This window comes from Zosterops lateralis (genome assembly GCF_965231275.1).
Source record: "Zosterops lateralis genome assembly, chromosome: 1".
NCBI lineage: Eukaryota > Metazoa > Chordata > Aves > Passeriformes > Zosteropidae > Zosterops > Zosterops lateralis.
The window spans coordinates 123,507,065-123,533,635 of record NC_139762.1 but is presented as its reverse complement, the minus strand read 5'-3'; the positions used below and the strand labels follow the sequence as shown (position 1 = coordinate 123,533,635).

General features: G+C 44.1%; 1 protein-coding gene across 1 annotated transcript in view; it reads left to right on the top strand.

Annotated features, from left to right (window-relative positions):
• LOC310918632 (tumor protein D52-like) overlaps positions 1-2,182 on the top strand; it is a 122,535-nt gene extending 120,353 nt beyond the window's left edge. Inside the window, exon 7 of the mRNA XM_083877540.1 lies at positions 1,891-2,182. Coding sequence (XP_083733666.1) covers positions 1,891-2,044 — 154 coding nt within the window. The 3' untranslated portion in view covers positions 2,045-2,182. The remainder of the gene's footprint in view (positions 1-1,890) is intronic.
• Positions 2,183-26,571: the final 24,389 nt, after the last annotated feature.

The following is a 26,571-nucleotide window of genomic DNA, read 5'->3' as shown; positions in this document are numbered from 1 at the left end:
CATCCAGCCAGCAGCTGTCAGTGAGGTGAAGGTTTGGTTCATGCTACAGAGTTTTCTGGCAATTTCTCCCATACACCCAAATGGCTAAAACTACTTGTCTTCATTTGCTGGTCATCATTTAAGATACTTCAATGAGGAGCTTTCCTCTTCCTTCTTCTTATGCCAAAACCTTTTTGGGCACCTCTCTTCTCAATAAACCTAACAAATCCTGGAAGATTAAAGGTCTTATGTGTTGTCTTTTGATTTCAGCAACACTGAAATGCTGCATGTTAGGTTTCGTAAATAATTCTCATCAGTTGTGAAACTGTTCTGTTTTGAAGTTAATATATTTCACAGAGAAATGGACAGAATTGATCCCTTCCAGGTATTTAGGTAACAACCAAACATAAGCTGTGTTCTGTCGTTGGTAGCTGTGCCATACTCTTCACTGCAGCAGTGGTTACTTGCATTTTGGACTGGTGAGGGCCCTCACTTTTATGTTTTTTAAGAAAATGTGTGTTACTTCCAGTGGACTCATGCAGACCATTGTAGGATTTGCTGGGATGAGTGCTGGCAGGACTCTTGCTGACTGAGTACCTACCCAATGTACCCACAGACCTACTCAGGGTGGAGGTATCAAATGCTCTTCCTTTGCAGTCTGGACCATAGCTGACTATTACCCAGGATTAGCCAAGAGCCAAGGGAAATGGATGTAAGATAGCACTGACAGAAAATGAGAGCAAAATAAAACAAAAACAAAACACACCATAAATGCAAGTCCAGGATCTTTTCTTAAGATGTTTAGTTTTCCAAATGAATCTCGGTTTGATGAGCTGAAGAAAGTTGAAATCTGGCTCAGTTTTGCTTCATGCTAGCAAACAGCTGTCAGAGAAGATTGTCTGCCCAAGATGGAGGTGAAAATGAGCAAAGTGGAAATGGTGCAACCAGGCTTCCATATTGTATTTTTTTCAGTTGTAACTGGAGAATGTTTGAAACTTTTCCTTGCTTTGCTCAAGGTAGTCAAGCTTGCTGTATCTTCAGCTCTTTATGATTTGACTAGGGAAAAAAAAGTACAACTTGAACTTTCAAAAGAAGAGTAGTTCTCAATTTTATTGCTGGATTTCAATCAGTAGCTTTCCAGGTGCATTATAAAATCTGCTCGTATTTTAAAAATCTTCACTAATTTGGCATGGCTGTCTTAACACAGGGTCTGTTTTAAAACCACGTTGAATGCTCACATCTTCTGACTTAAAAAGAAAGTCAGAAAGGAAAGAAAGGAAGAAAAAAAGAGAGCATAAAACAATAAAACCCAAGCCTGTAGGCAGAATGTTTCATTACAATAGTTGTGGGGTTTCTTTTTAATTATATGTAATAAAAAACTTGCAGATGATGCCCACTCTTTGGATGGGGGGATAAGACAAGAAAAGTTCCTTGCCTGAGGCCTAGGGTTGGAAATATAAACCATAGTTAGCTAGCATTGTACTTTTTGATAATAGCAATGTCACCAATGATCTAATGATGACTTTTCCTCCCCTTTGATGATATGTTGTCCTGCAGATAATTATTGGCATGATAGCAGATGATACAGTAAAATATTTTGATGGAAGACACAAACAGTTTCCCACGTAATAAACTGCTCTTTTGTAGAGTCTGCATTCCCACAGTGGGATCTGGTGGTGTCTGTTCTTCGATGAGCAGGACTGTATCAGCAGAGACTGGCTCTGTGGTGGCACAGAGTGTGTCCCAGCAGTTTTAGTGCTGATGACGTTACAACAGCATTGGACTTCACTGCAGTGCTTCGTTTTCTATGGGGCTGCTGCTTAGATCTGCAGAGAGGAGAGAGTCTTAGAAAATGTAAGACCAGTATTTAACAAAACTTACTTTCTTCCCCCTCTCCCCTTTTCTTCACAGAAAATACCAGAGAGGAACCCGAGTACGCCTGAGACTGCTGGATCTTGAGCTGACATCCAGGTTTTTGGGGGCAGCCAGTGATACAACGTTGTTGGAAGCTGATGCAGTGCTTTTGGGACTTGCAGAGAGCAAGCAAACAAAGCCAAAGGAGTAAATTTACTGCAAAGAGATGCACTTTGTGCTCTATAACAAATTACATAAATTAAATGCTTCCTCAGGAAATAAATGAAAATTTTCTGTCCACTTAGTCATGTAAAAAATGAGATCAATAAAAGACAATAAGCACATTGTACCTAATTCTTGCTCTGTTTTTATTCACTCATCTTTCTAGCTCTTTGCCTTTAGATTTAAAGGTGAAGGTTAACTGAACTTCTGTAGGCTAACTGAATGTCTTCATATTCTTGTATAAAGACTTTCAGAGTCCATCATACTATCCTAAAGGAATGTTGATTTTCCATGGAGGAAGTCCAAAGCTTGCTGTCGTGGTGCTGCTTCTAGGATGGTGTTTCATACAGAACTACATCAAGGGTTTCTGATTTCCAAGTTGCAATACAGGCTGTTTTGCTGCTGATACTGGGTTTAATATCTGTTGCAGTACATCAAGCTTTTATCTCTATCTGCATGAGGAACTAGAGATTATTCTTTGCTTTAATCAGAGCTCCTATTTCTAATGCATGTTAGTATATTTTTTCTAGTGGTTCATAAAAATGGAAAGAAGCTGTTTCAATGTAGTTGTCTAAGTGTAGGTCTTAGTTTTCTGTAAGTATATTTAAGATGAATATAGTGAGTGTTTGAACACACAGCCAGAGAATCATGCTATGGCTTTTCCTATATCTTTTTGGAGCTTTTGTTATCAGAGAACACTTCTTTTGATTTCTGATATATCCAAGCCTGAATTCTGCACAGTCATTTGTGATCTGCATAGTGCTTAGCAGATGTGCTGAGGGAAAGTGAAATTTGCCACTGAAAGTGAAATTCATACCACTGAATTGCAAAATAAAGCCTGTTTAATTTTAAAATATTTTTCCCAAATGTTGGAATGAAATGAGATTTGTTAAGATAGTATGCCTTGTTTGTCTGCAGTGAGTATCCAGTTACAATGTGTTTCTTTTATATGTATGTTGTTCAGCAAATTGCACAAAATTCAGCAAAACACAGCTGGCTTAAGCATGTATTACCCAAATCCATAGACACCTCATCTTTCTGCTGGAGCAGTGATGGAGCCACTGAAGGATGGTGTAGCTCCTTCTGTCTCTCCTGACTGAGTACATGGATGTCTCAGTCCTGTGAGAGAAGAGGAGGTAAGGGATCCCTAAAGAAGCAGGGTACCAGAGAACCAGATCCAGGCTGCCGCAGCTCACACATCCCTTTCCTTGCCTTCATCTGGCAGGTGCTTGTATAAGATGGCATCAGGGCAGAAATGGGGAGCAGTTCTGTTAGATCACCACTGGTTTGTGGTCCAGGTTGCCACTGGAGCTCTGCAAGTCTTCATATGGTCCAGCAAAATTTATTTAGAACAGGATACAAAAGCTTTAACCCGTTTTTATAGGTTAAACATTGCCATTTATTTTTTAAAGGTTTTGAGGTTTTTTTGTTTTTTTTTAACGTAAAAAGAAAACCAAAAGAAAAGCTGAAGTGCCTTTTTGCCTGGAATGACAGCTGTATGCACAGTGGTTTGACTGTTTCTTATACCTCTGGGTAAAAGAAAACCTTTGACCAAATAAACAGAAGAAAACTAATTTCCTACCTTTGCCCTTTCGTAGCACTGAAACAAGAGGTACAGTGCAGACAGAATCATAGAATTATTAAGGTTGAAAAAGATCTATATGATCATTGACTCCAACTGCTAACCCAACACTGCCATCTTCACCACTAAACCATGTCCTTAAGTGCCACATCTACAAATTTTTTGAACACTTCCAGAGGTGGTGGTTCCACCACTTGTCTGGGCAGCCTGTTCCAATGCCTGACATCACCTCAAATGGCAAGTTTCCAAGATAGATCTCATGTATGATCTGTCCAGAAGAATATTTTTAGTATAAGGTATTTATTTACCAAAATACTATGAGGAATCACATGGTAAATGCATAATCATTCTGGGCATGTTTCAGCAGGTCTTTTTATAGTTTTGCAAACTGAAATTTTGTTTCTGAAATCAGTATGGATCCAAGCAAGAGAGAGGAAACAAGTAATGAGAGCTTATTTTGTTGCTTTAATTTACTCATTCATCTTAGTGATCTTGATTAGGGGATTTTGAACATGGATTTCATTGGGTGTTAGCCTCCAGGTAAAGAGTTATTCTATCACTAGAGTAGGAAAAGAAGGCCATTTTAAGAAGCCAGAATATCAAAGAAATCCTGTCTGTTGAACATAACTCATCCTACATGCTTATTTGATCAACTTTCAATAGGAGTGGGAAGGAAGTGTATGTGTTAATGTTTTGGGGCAGAATAAGAGTTATTTCACAGTAAGGTAACAGTGATTTTATCAAACTTTCCTCTGGATGACCTTTAGAGAAGTAACTTTTGGAGGCTGTAGTGATCACTATTTCAAATCCAGCTTAGTGTTCTATTTGAAAACCCAAGGGCTGACACAAACTGACCCAGTCATACAAATTGCAGGGTTGAACCTCCAGTGGCTTTAGGCTGCTGCTAGTCTTTGTGGCCTTTGGTGAACCAGTTGTTGTCCCAGTTCATCTTTGGTGACCTTCAATTATTAATTGGCCCTCCAAACTCTCCATACAAAAATTGTCCCATGGAGGAGTCTCTATTTGGGGTAGCCTGTGCCCATAGCATGTTGCCTCAGTTCTGCACAACTCCCAAAGGAAGAGTTGCAAAGGCAGAGCAGGGAATTCTGAAATGTCTTTGTGGTGGGCTGTTGCAATTGCATTTCATAGCTGTAATACCTGCTTATACCAAGAATTTGTGGAGACTGCACAAATGTCCTTAGCACAGAGTAAGAAACCACCAGTGTTCATTACTGAACAGCCACGATGGCACAGTTGCATGACCAGGCTCTATAAGACTTTACTCCAGTCTTTTATCAGAGTAGAAATTGATAATGCAAGCAGGTATTTCTAGGACCATCCACACAGAAAAATAAATGCATACTCTTTTCTGCTGGTTGCTCCCTATCCCCAGGAGTTCCCTCTTTTCTTCATGGCCACATTCCTTTTTGCTCCTCTCTGCATTTTCTGCTGTCAGATGTGCACAGGTGTATGTACAAGAGCCATGCACAGTGAAATTTCCTTGTCCACGTGGTACAGATCCCTGAGTGGCCTCGCTTGTGTCTTGGTGTGGGCAGTGGTATCAATCTGAGTTTTTGTTTGGAGGTCATTCTTATTTCAGGTAAGAGGGTAAGATAACATTTCTTTATGTTAGCTCCTGCTGACATAGAGAAAGGCTAAAGCTAGCCCAGCAGCTCCCATGGCACTGTGCCCAGCCAACCACTGCCTGGGATACTCTTATCACTATATATACTACATGTATAACTAATATGATCCCAATGAATGCTACTTGCACATATCAAGATTCCAGCTGTAAATGGAAATGCATCATTTTGCTGAGAATCCTGAGGGCAGTATAAACCAAGTTCTGAAACTGTGTTTGTCTGACTGCCAAAATCAGGAATTTCTCTACATGCCATGCTGTGTTTTCTTCTAAATTTCATAATTTTGTCTTACTCTGAAGCACAGACCAGATGAGCAAAGTTCATTACTAAAACCATACAGGTTTCTTCTCTCACCTTTTTTTGATTATGCAGCTGAGAAGACATTTGTTTATTCATCTCTTTTTCAGACATTTGGGTTTTTTTTCCTGTTAGAGTCTTGAATTTTGAAAGTGTCAAATGGGGGGCTTTTTTGCTCTAAAATTTTTCGGGTAACAACACAAATCCCACTTCATTAGCAGAGACTGAGTTTTCATTATCCTCTATCATATTCTGCTTTGCATGCTGCCCACATCTCTGAGTTGACAAATTTCTCACTCAGGTTTGGATGAGCATGACAGATTCACTTCAAGTAGTTGTAATTCATTCTTGGTGTAAAATTTGCACTTGGAATTTTAACGCTGAGTGCTCAGCAAGCAGCATGAAATGCATCCTCAGCAGAGGGAGGAGGAGGAGGAGGTGCTGCCATCCTGGCCTTGGTTGGGCCCTCTGGGTGATTTTGGAGCAAATGGCTGTGGGCAGGCTCAAATCTTCCCCTCTGCTCAAGCAAGGAATATTTCCACACATTCTGCTAGGAGGACACTTACCGTTCCTAGACCTGTAACTGGAGTGCTTGTGAGCTTCACCCTAACCCATTTCCACTTCTCACTCCACTCATGTGCCTGAATGTCCATAGTGCTTTCTGGGTTTATAGATGTGGTTATAAGCAAAGTTAGCTTTGATAAAAACTGAATCAAAGCTGGCTTGAGTTTTAGCTGAAGCAGTATTTTCTCTCTTTTGTGTTTATTCTGGTCCTGTTTTGAAGGCTTTAATAAATTGTCCTAGAATTCTACCTTTTATTTTATGAACAGAACATGAAACACTTTATACATACTTGGAAAGCAAAATATCTTTATCATGATATGGAGTTGGAAGAGAAATGATCCAATGTTCAATGTTCCTTTGATGACTGATGTGCTATAACAAGACCTGGTAAATCCTCCTAGGCTTGTCTGCCCTTTCATATTCCAGGCCTTCAGGTGATGAGATGGGGAAAAAGGGAAACACTGAAGAAATCAGGCCTGCCTATTGAAAACAAATTAGCATCTTGCCACCAAAGCTTTGGCACTGAGCTCGTTTCTAAAGAAAAAAATACTTCACATTTTACTTTCATTTAGGACATTCTGGAAAGTTTGGGTTCCTTCTTGTTTCTTAATACTGTCACATTTATAAATCAGGCAAATTATTGTTCAAGCTTTTTATTCTTCTTCTGGCAGTATTAATCCCATATGCTGGGAAAGCTATTCCAGTCTTCTGTTTTGGCTAGAGAGCATTTCCACTAGATACAAGTATGCACTCTGTATGTGTTTTTCTAGTACATTATACATTCTGGGGAAGTGTTTATCGCATATGAAAGGTCTAGACTGCCCAAATGGGGCTATTACATTGTCATCTGGCCATAACCCAAAATAAATATTATCCCTGGTATGACTGCATTAGACTAACATGAATAAGATCTTAAACACCTCTAAGTGTTCTTGTTGCCTTCCTGGTTGTGCCTCATTCAATCAGAGTTAAGCCCCCTGATGCACTCACTTCATGGTGGCTCTAATGAGGAAATCTGCCATTTGTTAACTTCTGTCTGCAGCAGGCTGTGTGTCAAGAGCAGCCAAAAGTTACGCTTCCCAACTGAGTTGAGGGATCCAAGGCAACCTTGGAATAGATTCTGTAGTCTGCAGCTTTGGGTTAGCTTCTGAAAGTGGTGGCATATATAAATTGTTTGAAAATGTTGTAAACTGGGTCTTTTTCTCCCGTCTTATGAGAAATCAAAGAAGTACTGAGATACCAGCTCTGTTAATGTCTTTCACACAACAGCAGCTTTGCTGGTTGAATCTTTGCACATCTTCTCAACCTCAAATCTGGTTTGTGTTTAAGACATGATACATATGGGAACTGAAGTGTTATTACACTGACTCAATCCAGTAGCATGGGGAAGAAATTTAAGGGCTTCATACTTCTCTTCTCTGGGACAGGAGTTGTTCAATTCTTCTCAAAATGATGCCACTGAATACAAATAAACCCCAAAACTAACTGAAGTTGAAGGCCACAGTCTGACATGCCAATTTCCAAAACACACAAACACATCAGAGAAGGGAATTCATATACGTCCTGACCTGCCTGACAAATGAGTGTTTGGGCACAACGTTGAACATCTTTGGATGGTTGTGGTGACTGAGAAAGGTGCCTGAGCACTGGAAGAAAGCAAATATCACTCCTGTCTTCAACAAGGGCCCAGAGGATGACACCAGCAGTGCCCAGTGCCAAGACCAGAGGCTGTGGGTACACACTGAAACACAGGATGTTCCCTCTGAACATCAGGGAGCAGTTTTACACTGTGACAGTGATTGAGCAGGTTGCCCAGAGAGATTGTGGAGTCTCCACCTGTGGAAATAGTGAAAAAGAAATCTGGGCATGGTCCTGGGCAACAAGGACCATGGGGCCCTGTTTGAGCAGGGGGGAATGGAGCAGATGACCTCCAAGAGTCCCTTTGAACCTGTACCATTCTGTGATTTTGTTTTCATCTTACCTGGCCACTCTGGTTGAACACTGATTCTTTTTGTTTCTTTAACTTTTTGAAAGCTTGGAGCTCCTGAATGCCCTGACCTGGAGATGATTTGCTGCTGAGCTAGGAGGATTCAGTTTTCTCTTTGGGGATCCAGTTGTCAAAAGACAGCAGGGCACTAGGGTTTTCTAGAAGTAGGAAAGGTGGGAATCAGTATCTTCTGTGTATCCTTGAGGCTGGTTTGCTCTTTGTTTGGCATGGCCTTCCCTGCAGTCTAAGGGAGACTGTGGCTACTACCTGTGGCTGCTGCCACAAAGGTATCATTCCTCCTTCTTTATTCCCACTGTATGTATGGGCAAACTGAGAATAAGCTCAGTGAGACACATTTCCATTGGGCCAGGCTCTTGTACAGTGTGAAAAGGATATGCACCCCAGCTCATGCCAAGGTAATGGGCAGTGTTGTCAGCGTGGCTGGCAGAAGCATCTGGTGGCTGTCCTTCAAGGAGGGCTGATGGTCCTGGTCTCCTTTATGTAAATGTCCTCTCCTGGTAGTGACTGGCTTCCTCCTGCCTGGCCTGTCTGCCAAAGCCCTTGCACCAGCCACCCTGACCCGTGGCAGGCCAGCACGGCTCTGGCTGTTGAATTGCTTCACCCAGAGAAGGACATTTGAACAGGCCAGGCATGGTTTGCTCAGGTTCACCCAAGAGCAGGTGTTGATATATTATTTCATCACCTCCTGGGGACCTCTCTAAGTGACTGAAAGTCTTGCACACTGATTTGGGTCCCTGTTTGCCCTAGAAGATCACTGTTAAATTCACAGTGGCGTTTGGTTCTCCAGCAAGAGAGGGAGATGTGCAGCTCAGGGAGGATGTGCAGCTCAGGGAGGATGTGCAGGCTCGGAGCTGGGCTTTCCCCGGGCCAGGAGCCAGCACAGACAGGCGGCTGAGCTGTGAAAGAGCATCGTCAGCCCCAAACCTCTGCCCTGCCCTCTGCACCTCGGCCCGCGGCATCTTTGCACACGCTGCATCACCGGGGAGCTGCAGTTTCATTTACCGACTGAGCGACTCTGAAAAAGGCGCTCCCCGTCCCAATTAGCGCTGCCGGCCGCCCGCCGGGGCGCGAGATAAGGCGGGATAAGGCGGGTTCAGGCAGGATAAGGCGGGTTAAAGCGGGTTCAGGCGGGTTAAGGGGAGCCCGCAGAGCGCGGGGGGCTCCGGGCACCGCACCCTTTCAAGCTCCGCGGCGCGCCGCCTCCTTGTGTGAAAAACAAGGGGCACAATGCCGGAGTCGTCACCTCCTCACCCCTGATGGCATGGGAAAGTGCTCTCCTCAGCTGTTGGGTATAGAAAGGCTGCTGCAGGCATGAGAAATGTTCATAAAAACGCCGTTTAGAGCCTGCCCTTCTACTCTTGCACATGTCATCTTGCCTATCAAGCTGACTAATTGGAAAATTAGGCTGGCCTTAATTTAGAGACCTAGAAGTTCATGCCAATAATTTCCCAGAGACTTTTTTTTTTTTTTTCCAATTACTATTATAAGTGGTTCCAGCACAATGGAAATCTTTACTTTCTTTACAAAAGAAAAAAAAAATACACCCGGGAAGAGCAGATCTTACATTTCAGAGCAACATTCTCTGATTTCTATGTGTGAAATTGTATTGTTGTGCATCCTGTGAACGATCACTCAGAGATGAATGTGAGCCCCTGTTTTATTCCATGCATCATTCCTTATTTGACTGAACACAAAGAGCTCATCGTACTTTAATTTACAGCATGTTATAATCTTATTTTGGAGCTTAAAGCACCTGCTATTTTCTATCTGCTGAGGCTCTGAAAGCAGCAGTAAGCAGAAGCTGCCTTGCAGCTGTAAACATTTACCCCCCATGGTTGTGTCTGTGGGCACCAATGGTCCCAAGTCATCTAAGGAGACCTGAGATGGTGTGTGGGATCAGGCCAGCTGGTTGAATACCTCCTGCATGGCTTTTTGCAGTTAGGCACATGCAGGTGACTGCACTCGATGCCTTTGAGATCTCTGCTGTGAACTGTGTTTAGGTGATGCGGTGAAGATTTCCTCTCTGAGTCTGGGCACTGTCCATGTCAGGTCCCAGATGGGAGAAAGGCAGTGGTGACCAAGCACATCAGACTGTCTTGTTTATTCTCAGCTGCTAGGATGAGGAGGAAGGATTTCTGCTGACTCCTACTTGTAGCCTGTGGACAGGAGCTGTGCTCTTCTGCCAGCTGGGCAAGGGCTCATGCAGGCAGGATGGCCAATGCTCTTGTTGCCCGTGCCGTTCACACAAGCTGTTGGCTGTGTTGGAAGCTGGATGGTCTGACAAAACCTCTCACTGTGTTTCTTGGCAGTGATAAGAGTGGTTGACATGTACAGCAAGGGCCAAAGCATGACTTGATAAATCTGAGAGTCCTCCAGATTTTTGTCCTTTTGCTGAAAGCTGCACACTGGAAGCATGGGAGCAGGAGAGGCCCATACCTAAGATGATTTTCAAGGTCAGTATTGGGTACCTTGACATAGATGCAGTGTGCTAAGGCCATGGCACATCCTCCCTGGGTCCTGCTAAGCTGTTTGGAGAGGCTGCTGCTCTTGCACAGCTACTCTGCTACTTCCCATCCAAGAAATTCACTCCCAGGTGATTTCCCAAGCAATTTTGACCCTGCTGTTTGTTCAGTTTAAGTCTAGTTCATCATTATGGTTGCTTGATTTGGAAGACACGTTTATAGGGACGAGATGGGGAGATGGAGGGAGGGAGGCACAAGTTGGGGCCGTTGCCTTTCCATCTCCAGGAGAAGAGCCCTACTGAACACTGTGGCAAGAGGATGTCCATGAGTGAGACTACCAGGCACAGGTTAGGGGCAGGATGCAACCCCAGGATCAGGATTTGTGAGGTTCAGCCATTCTCTTGGTGCAGCAAGGCATGCATATGAGCAGGACCCCAGTTTCATCTCCCCTTAAAACTGTAACCACACAGGCTGGGCTGAGATCTAATGTTGATGCAGAAAGCAGGGTTCACCTAAAGAATTCCTATGGGTGAAACCCAAAACATCAGGATAAAGAAATTACAGAGAACCATGTGAAAACAAAGCAAACAAAACTCCTGCTCATCTTGGGCTCTATCCACCCTCCCTGCAGGCATATAGCACTGCATGGGAAGTCTGGTGATAAAGGACCCAAGAGCATCATTACCCTTTCCCTCTTGCTGGAGGGCAAAACCAGGCCAAGATGGGACACACAGACCCAGAGGCCCTGTATTCATGACGAAGAAGTGCTCTTACTGTTTCACATTTACTAAGAGGTTTTGAAAGGGCAGGAGGTCTTCCTTGGAGCAGGATTGAGTCTCAGTTGAGTGAAACTGGGCAGAGCAGGAGCCTGTACAAGTCTGAGAGGTGCATAGTGTACAGTAAAGAGTACAAATGTACATGTGTACTGAGGGGAGAAAATAGGCCCTAAAAGGCTTCTTTCTTCCATTTGCACAGAAAGACAAAAGCCTGCTGCTGACCCTCTGCAACAGTGCCTCTGGCAGGACCTTACTGCATCTCTTGTCTGCACTGGTAAGACCCAGAACTCAGCTGAGTCCCTCCTATGAAAGGGTCAATTTCAATGTCTCTAACCTTATTTTGGGTGCCTTGTTTGCTGGAAGAGCTGCAGCCAAGCACCTTGGTGCAAGTCACTGTAGCACCTTGTGAGCTCTTAAGATGGGCAGCTGGGGAAGCCCTTTTCCCAGTCATTAGTCCCAGCTTACCTGCTCTTTATTGAAAAGCACAGTTGTACATCCATATTGCCCTATTCAGCAGGACAGGGTGGTCAGCCCTGCCAGGGATGTGCCCTCTCTACTGCCTTTCCTCTAGGCAGGCCCACACTTCACCAGTGTGAAGTTAATGGGAGTTATCCTCCCTGCCCTCTGCTGCTTACAATGGAAATTAGTTCAACAGGATGAAAGGTTGATGGTGGGAAAGCATGTCAGAAAACACAATGCAGAGAACACAACTCTTGGGAGAGAGCTCTTTGTTTTGTTATTTGAAAGGGCTCAGGATTTAGTCAAGGGAGTGTAGTTATAATTTACTTTAAGGGATGCTGACAACTGCATTTGTCAAGTTAGATTATGGTCATACTGTCATAAAGGATCACTCTGTTATTTTACTGCTAGTGTATAGATGCATAAGTACTTTGGACTTCACTGAGGATAAAAATATAGCTCTGATGTGTGAAAACCCATACTGCTGCCTGAATTTCTGTGCTGCTACATGGCCCTTTGGTTGTGATAGGACTATTCAGTGTATACTTCTGAGCACTTGAACGAATTTTAAGTCTTTGTGGATCTGAAATATCTTGACCTTCTGACAATCGCACTCTTAATTACTTGTCCTAAATACAGTCAGACTGAATGGGAGATACCTAGACATTTTCAAATACATGCAAGCTCAAGAGATCAGGCTGACATGGGCACCTTGATCTGCCTGGACATTCTGAAGTAGGTAGTTATTTAGCAAAGTGACCTCGTGCCCCTAAGCTTCAGTTTTGCCATCCATTATCATGCCTTTCCTACCAATTTATGCTCACACAGAGTAAAATAGTATTTGCCACTATTTTTTTTGTTGTTGTGGGGTTGGGTTTTTGTTGGTTTTTTTTTTTTTTTTTTTTTTTTTTTTTTGTTTTGTTTTGTTTTGTTTTGTTTTAGTTTTCCTTAGAAAACTGCCACTATTTATATTTCTTAATCAAATGTTTCCTTTCTACTAAAAGGCCTGCATGTTTGAGAAAGCCAAGCACTCCCAAGAGAGCTGCCAGAACTGCAGCCCAGCATGTTTGCTGGGGGGATGATGCTTAGCTGGGGTACAGGTGTTTCTGGGGTACTGAGCCATATGGGGCAGCTCTGAACCACTTCAAGCTCCTGAGATGAAATACAGCCCCTCTCAGGCTGTGCACCAGTGAATGTGGGCAGGTCCCTGCATTAAGCAGGTCTGATTTGAATGTAAATGACAGGATTTTGCTGCAGTTGTCCACACTGAGGTGCTAATGAAGAAACAGCTTCACCCTTCTGAGGTTGGTGTTGTGTTTGTGTCAGGTCCCTCGGCATCCCTTCTCTTCGTGGGAAAACGGGGATGAAGAACTGCATCTCTGCATGGGCAGACAACTGCCTGGGATGGTTCTTTCTTTTCACATTACTTTACAAATAGCCCTTTCCCTTCTGCCTCATGTTTGCTCCTCTCCATGCTGTGCTTCAGGAAAGAAGTACTTGAGCTTACAAGAGTTCAGTCTTCCCACCCAGAAAGGTTATTCTGAATTTATTATTATTATTATTATTATTATTATTATTTTTTTTTTTTTTTTTTTTTTTTTTTTTTTTTTTTTTTTTTTTTTTTAATGAGGGTGCATACATTCAAACACTTCTCACAGCCAGGTAGGCAGAAGGGGATGTTGGCAATGTACATCTAGCTCATCCAGCATGGCCTGTGGGTGCCCATCTGAATTGAGGTCCTTCTGAGAGCATTGCCTTTGGTGTTGTAAAAATCAGGTTTAACTGGAAAGCCTTGAGTTTATTATATGATGCTGTGTTTTCAGTATAGGAATACTCTGATTTTGAGCCCAGCCATTCATTTAATTCCTGAAAAACGTGTCCATGCCTGGAGGCTCAGATAGGCTCGGTCACTGAAGCTGGCTCTCTGGCATCCGACTCTCCCCATGCTCCCAGTTTCACAATCCCTTGAAATTTGGGGTAAATGGGGCACTGCTGAGCTTGTCCCGGCGGCTCTTGCAGGACACGCAGTTATCCCTGAGCGGCTGTGACAGGCGGGGTGTGGCCGGTGGCACAGCTGTCCCTCCTGCCCCAGGCACACCTCAGATGAGCCATGTGGCCAGCCTTTAACCCAGCGTTACCGAGCCACGGCCCAGCAGCTGACAGCCTGAATAATTTACTGCATGCAAATGGTGGGACCTGCTGTCTCCCTGAGCGCTGGGATCCGATTGCCACAGCCCATTAATCGTAATTGCTGGTTTGTGCTGACAGCAGCGGGGTCTGCGCCCTCTGAGCCATCAGGCAGCTACCGGGAAAGACTGTCCCCCTCCATGTCCTCCCCCGCCAGGGAACCCGGCACTTCTTCTTGCTTTTATTTTTATTTAATTGAACTGCAAAGCTAAACCCGGTGACTCCCATATGCTGTTGCCCCAGGCCATGCAGGGAAGCCCCCATCCCAGGGGAATGCTGTGGCTTCAGAGTCTAATTGCCTCCGGAGGGGTTTGGGAAGGTTGCCCCAGTGGCAGGCAGGACGCTGGGTATGGAGAAGAGGTTCCCAGCCTCACCTTGTTGGCAGGGGACTGTCACCCAGGGCCACCCCACTGCCCTGCACTGCAGCGTCTGGCATGACCATCAGTCCTGTTCTAAACACCTAAAGCCAAGGAGCATCTGCTCCCTGTCTCATCTCTTGGATTGCTTTGCCAGTAAGTTTCTTCATGGCAGCCCAGCTTCTCTCTTTCATTTGCCATTTCCAGACCATCTTCCCCACTCTTAGCTGAGCCATCTCTGACCACTTCTCAGATACCCTCTCTGCATTGCTCAGGGATTTATTTTCTCTGCTTCCTAAACCTTCCTCCTCCTTCTGCAAAGCAGGCATGGTCCTCACTCTCCTTTGCTGATTACCCAACTCCTTGGGAATGCATTAGCTTTCGGTTTTGGGTGCTTTTGCAATGGGGCAGTAGCAGGACTAAGCTCTCAACACACAGCAATCATGCTGATTGGGGTGTTAGTAGCTGTTTCACCTATTACAGCATCCTGAGCACCTGGGAGGATGGATAGCACAGCTGGGTCAAGGGAAGAGGCAGAAAAGAGGAGAGAAAGCTTTACTCTGCACCAAAGTCTGGGAGAGCAGGCTAGAAGGAAAGAGGGGGGCGAGTCAAGGGGACAGGACAGTGGGGCAAGAGCACACATGGCCTTGGAGCAAGCCTGGACCTGGGGAAACTCCTCACAGAACTGGGCACAAAGGAGTAAGGCTGCTTGTTTTGGCTTGCAGTGACAAATGATTGTTCTTCAAGTCGTCACCTTGTAATTGATGACTGTGTGAGAGCATGCCCGCAGGAACAACTGGTGTTTGAGTGGCTGGGGGATACAAAGCTGGGCAAAAAAAGCCCCTCTGGAAATGGTGTAAGGAGCCTGTTTGGCATCTCTAAGTATGTGAGCTATTTCAGGTATGTTTGCTCAACTTCTCTGTTACTTGCCAGCACATGATACAGCTATGCCTGTGTGTGCCTGCAAGCCTGGTGTGAGAGAACATGGACCCTGGTGCAATGATATGCAGATTTCCTTTAAAGCTGTCACCACGGACCCCCATGGATAGCAGATGAAAATGAGACATGCTGGTGATTTGCTGCTCTTGTTAATACAAACTGTATTTAGTCTCAATCAGCTCTTGGGCATTTGAGAAGTGGGAATTATTTTTCTGGTTCCCTTTCTTTATGTGCTCTCTAGCACAAATCACAAATAGCACGAGCCCTCTGTTACCCATCTCCCCTCCCTGTCAATCCATGTGCTTAGAATATGCAGCTGAATCCAGGAAAAAATTTTGGAAAATCTCTGCTGGAGGGAGGACTTCATCTGATCCCTTCCTTAATTAGAATGTAAGCTTGATTTGTCTATCTTGAAATGTGAAAGGCATTTGTATGTTAAGCAAAGACTTAACAAAGGCTTATTTCAAGCCTGTACAGATGAATGCAGTTCTCCTGCCTACTCAGTTTTCCCAGGAATATGAGCATTGAGGGTGAGATGGAACTGCTTTGTGTCCTTCTGGTGCTGAGAAACAGAGATGACTGAGGACAGGTGTGATAGAGGTCTATAATATTGTTTTATGCTGGGGATTGATTGTTCTTTCAATGTGTGTAAGGAATAACTTTGCCCTCATGCATAGAAGGACTTTGTCCCCAAAGCCCTGCTGCTCATCATGCCTGGTGGGATTGTTCAAGCTTAGAGGAGCTGTTTCCTGTCCCACAGGAACACTCGTCATTGAGCTCCAAAGTGCCACCTTTTACCAGTTTAGGCCTTCTCAGAAAGCCCCTTCTAATTTCTACTATAATAAGTATGAAAACCTACAAGGGGGAAAAACCCCCAAACCACCACCACCAACAAAACAAGCAGCTTTTGAATTCAGTTACTGAATGTCATGGTTTTCCATTGTTTTAATCTGACACAGCTTATTTCTGAGCCTTGGATACAGCATGAAATCTCTAGAGATCTAGAAATCTCATTTGAAATGCTAGAAAAGTGGACTTCTCCTGAGCTTATTCTGGCTTCCCATGTCTCTGTTGTGCTGGGACCAGACAAGTCATGGAAGGATGCTCAGCAGCTCTGCAGGTGCACAGACTGCTAAATGCAAATATTTTTTTGCAAGGACAAATTCACTTAACAAGTTTTATTTGGACGTTTTTGCTTAGGTGACACTGCAGTGCAACCCTCTGTGGTGGTGGGGTGTCCCATGTGCCCTCTGGCTCTGCATTGTGCCATTTTCTCCCTCTCCTGTTGCTCTGCTCCCCCTTCATGCTTGGCTTTTATATGGAATTATTGCAACAGCAGCCTGGGGGACGGGCAGGAAGAAGTGACACTTTGATTGACCATTTTATATAATCTTTAACAATAGAATGGTTTTAGTGACTTGGTACAGCCTGTACTCAACATAAAACCCAGTCTGTTATCGAGAAGTGCTTAGATGGGGAGATAAGCTGTTAATGCTAGTGGAGGAACATTACTGCGTGAGAATACAATGATGATATTTTTTTCCCACTTCCACTCTTTTTTCCTTATTTAAAATATTCCCTTGAGCATTACCTGATAGACTTGACTTCTGCATCAGGTCATTGTTTTGGTTGCACAGGCTGAGATCTTTTCCTTATTTTAGCTATTGCTAAAAATGCATTTTTTTCCTTCTAAGTATCTCAAGATACAAGCTGATCAAGACACACATGTTCCAATCTGATACAAAGAGGCTTTTATATCCTAAGAAATAAACCCTTGTTCCAGATTACAGGGATATGTATTATCTAGTGATTTTAATACTTAAGTAAGAGAAAACAATGTAATGAAAGTTTCCCACCCCTTTTTTTGCTGAAACTCTTGCTTAACTAGCAGCTCTTGTACGCCATACAAGAATATGTGCTGATCAGTGTCCAAATAATGTTTATATTATGTAAATTGCATCCAAGAATGATACTTGGACAGTCTCTCACCAGAGCCATCCTTTGGGATTCGTCATGGAGGAATTAGAAAGAAACTCACCTGCAGTTACCCCAGAGGTGGCTCAGTTTTGCCAACGAAGAAGTGGGAGAGCAGGGAGCAAGGCTCTTGGCTTCCTTGTATTCAAAGGTGGGGGGAATGGAGTCAGACTCCATGATCAATTCTTGGCATGTACACCTCAGTTCTTGAGTCTGCTGGTTGTCCCTCAGCTCTGCAGAAGGAGGAGGTTCTCCAAGACAGTGGGAGCTTCTGCTCTGGCATCAACAGAGGGTTTGATGCCCCCATGAAACTGGCCCTTCCCAAGGACTCCTCCATGGTATCAGAGACGATTGTCCACACACAGAGAACATCTTAGTGGGTCTGTCACACCACACATGTAATTTCTGTGTCAACTCTATCCTGCTCTGCCAAGAGAGAAAGCACTGTTCAGTCTGGAGGATGCCAGGGGGACTTCCGGGTGGGAATTTCATTTTCTCAGAGGAGATAGAGGGCTCTGTGGTGGGAGATGATGTGTAGAGAGATATCTGGATTGAGGAAGGATTGGTGAAAAGAGCCTGCCCCTTGGGAATAGCAAAATCTGAAGGAATCCTGCCCAAACCCTCAGTGCACAAAGGGTCCCAGTGGCACCTGGTCCCAGTGGCTCTCCTGACTTGTGAAGTGCTGAAGTGAGAGGCAATAGTTCTGCAAAATGCCGTTGCAGAGGGGAGCAGTTCAGCCTTGTCATGTTGTGGTGGGGAAGGCAAGTGTCCCACTGGGACATGTAATAGGAGAATGGCTTGATAGGACCTACAACCTTGTCCTTCCCCTCTGCTCACACTTGTGTGTGTGGCCTCCACTGGGGCAACAGTTCCAGTTTCAGTTTCAGCACTGCAAAAAGGTCAGTTGTTGAGAATGCAGAGGGAAACAGTACTCAGGGACCTGGGATACATTTCTGAGGAAACATTGACAAATCAGCATTGTTTGGACTAATGAAAATACAGAGGGCTTCAAGTAAGCACACATTAGCTGTGGGGAGCAGTGTTTGCTATGTCCATGGAAGAGAGGAAAGAAAAGTGATGCTTTAAATTGCAGTAGGAGAGCATTGCATTAAACTTTATAAAATAATTTCTATCAGTAAGGAAACTGAAGGAGCAGGATAAATTGCCAGAGGGAACTTGTGCAGCTTTTGTTACTGGAAGCCTTTAAGAACAGCTCAGACAAACATCTACCCAGCTGCTGTCCTGCCCTGGCTTCTTGAACTCTCTCCTCTCTAGGACTTATTCAGCAGAGGGTGTTAAACGTGTGCTTGACTCAGACTGGAGTCATGGGCTTTGTCTTGGCTAGGATACAGGCGTTATAAAAAGTGTTAAAATCGATCCATATTCAGGAAAGCATTAAAACATACGAGTCATTTCAGGCACGTTTAGCACTCAGTGGGTTTTGTCTTGCGTAGGAAGGAAAGGGTTGGTAACAGAATGTCTTAATTAACACGTTTCAGAACTCCAGTGTGGATGCAGTAGTGTAACTTTCAACATCCCCTTGCTGGCCAAGTTGAAAGCAACGCTGCCAAAACTTCCCAACACGTCTTTAAAGCCTGACCAAGGACCAACCCAGGGGGCTGAAGCCTGTATTTGAAATGAAGCATTTGCTTACTTTCCCTACTGGCTGCAAGGGCATGGGGAGGGAGGTTTTGTGTCTGGAGTCAGTGTCTATCCAGCAGGAGGACAAGCCATGGTGGATGTGTGCAGGATGCACCCATCCTCTGCCAGCAGCCCATAGCCCTGCACACAGCTCTGCCATTGGGACACACAGCCCTGCCCACGGGCTGCTCTTCCTAAATCTGCACTGGCCTGGAGTTTCTGCCCAACAGGATCACCATGCCCAGGGCTCCTCAGAGCACGTGGGGTGATTTCTGGTCTCAGCAGAGTGCAGCAGGCCTGGCGAAGGGGCAGCCTGATAGTGATGAAAGTTTGGTGTAACATCCATTTGTCTGAGGACCACCAGGATGTGCAGAACTTTGCCAGCTCTGCTGGATGCTGGGTACTGAGAGCAGCTTCTGCCTGGCCCAGCACTCAGCCCCAGTAAATTGGTTGCCTCCACTTTGTCTGCTCACATTGCTCTGTTCATTACCTTAGCACTGATGTTGTTATGCATACAATGCCTAATGAATGATGAAATGTTAATTAATTATTTTTTTTTTCTTGTGAAAGTTTTTGGGTTTTTTTTTTTGCGATGAAGTTCCTTCTTTAGATCCTGGATCCTGGTACTTTCAACTTAAATTTTTGTGTGCAAAGTTAGTGGAAGAATACAAATTATATACTTTTATATTTTTAAAAAAGTCAATTTGGAGATAGTTTAGAGGTCAGAAGACTCTGTAACATACTTGACTACCTTCATTCAAAAGGACATATGTTCGATATATATGAACAATGTTTTACTCCACCTGTGAAATGAAAATAAGCAATTGCTTCACACAACTCACACTGGTACTTTTCATTTCCCTGTCAGAATATGATTTATATCAAACTTGCTATGTTTGTGTCCCCTCTGATTTACCACTCTTCATAGCTTTTCATTATCTTCTCTCTTGCTTCATTTAAAACCATCAGCTTTTTTTCTTACTGTAGGTTCTATGGCAAAGCTTTACATGCACTGCTTGTATCTTTGCTGACCTACAAGGCTCCAAAGAATATATTAATTTCCTCTAAGCATCTGTAAAACCTTATTGGTTTTTAACAGGATTTTATCATAGCCTAAAATGTGTGTGCCCAGTCTGAAAAAATGTGATTTTATTCAAATGTCTGTTGGATTTGCTCATTTATGGAGGTGCTAGATTGCAACCTGTGCAGCATCAGGCAGATGCTCCCAATATAATGCTTGTAATTGCAGCCTGTTCGCAGTCTAGTTATTGCTTTACACTCATGGAACACACTTAGCTACAGCTTTTATCATCAAGAGAACCCATTTTGCGATGGATGGATGGATGGATGGATGGATGGATGGATGGATGGATGGATGGATGTCAGCCAACTTCACTGTAGTGTGAGCAGGCTTCCATGTACACATAGCTTCACCTTCTGCCACCTGACACCAGGATGAGGACTTGAAGGATCATGTCATTTTGTCTCCACAAAACCACCAGGGAAGTCCCTGCTCTGTTGTCATGTGTGGCAAAACCTCTGTTAAAATGAACAGGACCTGTATTTCCCCCCGTGTGTTTCCTATGACACACGCAGCCATGGAAATCAGAAATAATACTGTAAACATTGAAGTAGCCTGGTGTAAGAAAAGGCTGGCGAGGCTCTGGGGATGAGTCAAAACTTCATTTTTAATCCCAGGGCTGGCTGGCAGTTGCTATTCTGTTATCAACCTTTCTTCACCCCCCAATATTTTGATTCCAAAAAAGGAGACTAAAAACAATAATTGCTTGCTTAGCAGTGATTTCTTTATAAACATTATAAATAGATGAGTACTGCACTGCCCTACACTGAGGGTTTGAAAAGGGTATTTAGAAGGCTCCTTAAGTTAAATGAAGTATAAGATCTTTATTGGTCTGTGGGCTGTAAGCGCCTGTGGCAATCCAGGGACAAACCAAGACCAACAGAAAAAAAAAAAAAAGAAAAAAAAAGGACTCTTTGATAAATAACCTTTCCATATTAAATGCACATCAATCTGACATCAACAATTAGCTGTCAGGTGCTTGGCTTTGCTAGCAAAGGCCAATTTTCAGATTAGTGCTAATTGCAGGGCGGGCTGACACATCAGCTCAGAGCCCCGGTAGCCAACAGGCCGGGCAGGAGCGGGTTCAATAGCGGGAGCAGGGGAGGGCTGAGGCTGCCTGTCTCCAGCTTGCTGGCAGTTTGACTGTAGACTAAAGTAATGGAGCTGGCAGGGTGGAATCAATTACTGGCCAATGAAGATTTTCCCACAGGTCGAGGCTTGGGAAAAAAAGGACGTTCCTGCTGCCGAGACAGCTGGCATGGACTGTCCACTGGGAAAGGAGCCTGGAGAATGAGAAAAAGAGGGACAGTTCTCGGTGATAAACTGGTGACAGACTATAAATTATGAAAAGGGGATTTGGCAGAGGATTTAGAGCTTGCTACCTCTGCTTTTCCCTCCCCCAGGATTTTAATGCCAGCCATGCTCACTGAGTCATTCAATTATCTTAGCTAGAAAATGAGAAGTGTTAAGAGAAAAAGCTCAGAATATTTTTTACTGAGCAGGGTGTGCACACGTGTGAGCTGAGCTTTAAAAACCTTTACACGAGCAATTTCCTCTCTAAGCAAACTGTCAGGCTGAGCCCCTCAGTGCACAGCTTACTAATGCTGCTGTGTCTGCTGCTTGCTCACGAGACAGCTGGATTTCTGCAGTGCTGTTGCAAAGGTCACAAAACATTTTGCCTTTTTTGAGGAATCCAAAATTCCTTGTCCTGCTCCTTTTCTGTAGCAGTTCACTTCAGCCCTGAAGAAGACAGGAGCCGGGCAGGAGTGTAGCCCCTACCTCTGTGTTTTGCTGCATCTTGGCAGAAAAGCCAGTCATCTACTTGCTCTAAGAAACACTGTCCTTCACTGGCAGAAAGAGCTGGGAACAACCAGTTCTTTCTGTGTGGAAAATCAGATGTTTGTGCCATAAAAATTAAAATACAACAGCTTAAGCATGCACCTAAGTGAAATCTGTATATATATAAGAGTGACAGAAATGCCAAGCGAAAGGTTCAGATTCTGTTCTTTCTTCTCCTTTTGAATGTATTTTCATAATAGAGTGAGGATTAAATTGCTTCTTTCTGTCTCCTTTTTTGTACTTGAGGAGGAGCAGATTAGTGAGGCAAACTGTGAGTACTTGTCATTTTCTGCTGTAGTCTGAACAGTGTGATCAGAAAATGAAGACTCTTTGGGCTGTTTTTGTAGCCTCACTTTAATTGAACAATCTCTGTAGTGGGATGCTTGTGAGGATGATGGATTCATCTGGGTTTTATGTTGGTGTGACTGTGTCTACACCAGCAGGCCTGATATATGATGTGGGTCTGAGCCCGTGTGCTTGTGTATGGATGTCTATTGGTGAATCTCTTTTTACACCTGTGCACTCCAAAATAAGGCATAGTGAAGGTGTCCTATCACCCAGCAACTACATAAAGACAAGTTTATGCACCTTTATTTTGCAGTGCATGGTGCCATAGGGCAGTTTACCTGAGAGTGGGGTCATGGTCCTGCAGGGACTGGCCCAGCTGTCCTGGTCCAGGAGCTGTGTTGAGCTATGGCTGCAGGAGTTATCCTTGGCTTCTTTTGTTTTGCCTTCTGTTTTCTAAGCCTGCATGATTTTCTTGATTCACAGCTTTGAGCTTTCTTTCATGGCCCTGAGGGATAGAAATCTACTTCTTAATGAAAGCTGAGATTCTCGTGTAATGATTTCCATTTGGGAGCTAGTGCTTTAGGAAAAATATCTGTTATCACAAGACATTATCAAGAAACATTGCAGGAGAGTTGGCAATGTTGAGTTTAGGTTAGGTATGAAAGGCTTTGTGGGAGGCTGGTAGAGAACATTAGCCTGGTTTACATCAAGTTTAACTGGATCTTTCTGAAACTTTTAATTGCGCATATCAGCATGTGGATGGAAAAGAGCTTGATTGGCATGTCAGCTTGGCAGGGTCTGGAAAAGGATTTATCTTATCTGTGCCAAGAGATGGGAGAAAGTAAAGAAAAATCCAGCAGTCATATGGCTCATGCAGAGCCCCTTTCTCCTTCCCACTCCTCCATGCAGCTGATCCTCTTCTCACCTTCCTGCCTTTCTCTTTCCCCCTCTACAGACACCAGTACAATTCCCACTGCTCCAGGGGAGACAGCTACCCCAAGAGACTTTTCAGTTTCTTCACCAGTTCCTGTCACCCTTCTTGGCTTCAGCTTTGGCCTTTGCATCAGCTCTGCTCTGGCAGGATCTCACTGCACCCAGGCTCAGGCAACCCTGCACCATGGCCCCTGCCATTCTCACCAGCACCACCATGGACTGCAATAGTCTAAACGTAAGCTGAAGTCCACCTGCTGCTTTTTGTCTCAAGTTTCAGCTTTGGTTAATTTGAAGGAGGTTTTTAAGGGTGAAGAATGAGGGGTTGCTGCTAAGGCAAAGTGAGGGTGATGTTAGTGTCAAAGGAGGTGAAGGTTCCTCTTGGTCCTGACCTGCCTTCCATGGTCTCTCCTGGCTCTCTGTTTCCTTGCCTTGCTCTCCCAACAGCTGCACTGACATGCAGGTGGGGCAGATGTAAAGGTGTGTGTGAGAAGGACATGCTGCTCCCAGAAGAAAAGCCATATAGTATCTATTGTTGTTTTCTTTGTGTAGGGTAACAGATATCCTTGAGCCTTGTGGAAGAAAATCTGCATGTGGTGACAAGTTAAAAAAGAAGCACAGTGATGGTCCTGCTTTAGATGTGTTTCCTTGAAATTGCTAAATATGTCTGGCCACGTGCTGCAGAGAATCCATCAGATGCCCAAGGCATGCTGGGTTATTCCTAAACCTGATGGTGTTCTGGCCTCATTACTACTTTTCCTCTTCTCACATTTTTTGGCAAGTCTGTTCTCAAAATTGTATTAGCCATATTCAATTTCTGAAATAATTTATCTTATACTTATTTTTCTAAAGTAATTTATTTTATCTGATCCTGCTGACAGGTCTGGAGGTTGAGCAGTTTCTTTTCCAGGAAAGGAGGATTGGGCAGTGCTCCTTATCAATCAGAGTCACTGTTTTGAACTGCAGTTTGCTTCCTTGGGTCAGGCATTTCCTGTTGGGATGCCCTGTGGGATGAGCAGCCCCAGTGCTTGTTTTGGGGTTAGCCAGGCAGGTGGGAATTGTGACTCTGGTACATGCTACAGAGAGTGCTGGCAATTAAATGCCAGCAGGATTGAGCTGTGCCATATCTTCATAAACTCAGGAACTGTCCTCTAAGGACATGCAGGTTGAAGGGGGTTTAAGTGTGTCACATGCATGTTGGCCTGGCAGCAAGTCAGTTTGATTGAATGGAGCAAAAATGCACCCTCAGAGCCAATGTACTCTTGGCTGGACTGAATCCTGCAGGGTACCTGCAGCTCCTCACCAGGGCCTAATGGCAGGATAACAATGGACTTAGCTAAATTAGGTGATGTCTTGGCTGCAGAGCACTGCACTGAGATAACAAGAGAAATTCGAATCTGACTGGTGTCTTGGCTATGATTTTTCATTATAATTGTTGAAAACTCCCTTCTGTGGGCTGCATCATGTGGCCATTGCTTGTTAAGGGAGTCTCTGTGTCTTCTTCTGCTTGGTCCTGACTGTTTCGTGACTCACCTTTTAACAAATTCACCTTCCCCTTGTGACAAGTAACATTCAGAATAGGAGAGAGGCTCATTAATGGATGTGAATATGTGGCAGGCATGGCACTAAGACGTCAAGCACAAATCCAGCCATAGCCTGGTGCCTGCAAAGAAAGAAAAGCCGAGTGACAGGACAGCCTCTCCCAGTCATTTCCATGGTGGAAATCTCCCGTTAGAAGTATTCAAAGTGCTCTGGAAGGCAAATAGATGAGACAAAGCTAATTTTTATATCAAACAGTCAATGCAGGGCTACTGTACTGATTGTATAATTTATTTTAATATGTAGTTCAATAAAATCCCCAGGGATAGCCTTTTTTCAGCATTGAGGCCTGGCTTGCCATTTGCTAACTGTGAGAATATCTAGTGATTCTTATTCAGCAGTGAAAGAGGCCAAATGGGCCAAAAGAGAGGTGAAAAGCTCTTCCACTGAGTAAGGGAATTACCTTCATCATTCAAAGTGCCGTCTTCCAAAGTTTCTGCTTGAAAATCCCTCCCTTTTCCCAGGACAATTCTGAGCAACTCTATTTGTAGGAGGAAAGCCACTCACAGTAGGTTTTCTGTGAGGCCTTCTCCATTCTCAGGCATGGCTTGTAGTGATAAAAGGTAAACATGTGGTCCAGAAGCCCTGCAACACAAGCTGCAGCAGGTATCCATGCTCCTGGAGGCTCTTCCCACACCTTTTCCCTACCTCTTCCAGGGAGAAAGATGGAGAAATAATTTTGTCTGGTGAAAAGCCATCCAGGAGAGCTACAAACTTCCCATCACTTGTGTTTTCCTTCCTGTGCCCAAGCCCTTTAGTCTGGATTTGTCCACATGATGCCCTGACAGCAGCATTGGCACAGCTCCGGGCAGCTCTGCTGGGTGTCCCAGCAAACACGGCTGCTCGTGCAACAATGCCATGGCCAAGGATATCTCCACCCAGGGACCTGAGCTGATTAGAATCCTGGAACACTGAGGAAACAACTGAAAGCTTTCAGGCTTAGGTAAAAGGACTGGGAAAGGCTCTGAAAATGTGGAACAGCAGGAATTAAGTGTGAGCATCCTGAAGAGATCCTGTTTAAGCGCTGGCACAACAGACCTCCTTGACAGGAACCATCCTCACCCCCCTTAGGGATGTTTTCTAGACAAAAACACAAAGACAAAACCCACTCAAAGACCCCAAAACTGGTTGTTAGTACCAGTTAGTCTCTCCCTCCATAGATGTGCTTGTGCATCCCTGCTCACACCACTTTGCAGTGATCCAAGCAGGCTTAGGTGCACATATTGAAGTTCCCAAGATGGTGTTGGCTGCAGGGTCACCACAATCAGTGACTGGGATGGGTCTGCAGTGGTGGAAGCAGCTCTGAGTTTCCCTAGCTCATACAGATCCTTCAAGTGGCCTTAAGAAACTTGATTTCTGACAGAGGATATCCATGCCCAGAGCCAAAATGTGAGGCATTTTAAAGGACTTACTCAAACTCACTATGACTCATGCAAAAATAAAGCATTTATGGATATGAAAAGACCATTTATCCCCTCAACACACAAACCCATTTTTTTATCCTTTTCACATTGTGAGATATCTGGGAAAGGGGACTTGTTGTTGCTCTCAATTCAATGCTTTATGACCATGTGGTATCTAATTTTCTCCTGATAGGAAATAATGGAAAAGCATCTTTGTCCCCCCCTTTTTTTTTTTCCTCTCTCTGCAGCAATTCAGGCTATAAGATGATTAAAATTATCAGGATTTTCACTTCATGTTTTCTAATGTAAATATATAAAGTAACTGGGAGGGCTGAAAAATTGTCTATGAAACATTGGTAGCTGACAGATTAAGGCTCCATGTCCTAGATAATGGTCTTCTAACCTGTTCGTCAACTCAGTGTAAAAGAATTTCAAAGTATTAATAAAATATGAAGTATTCCTTAGAACTCCCACAACCTCCAGCACCT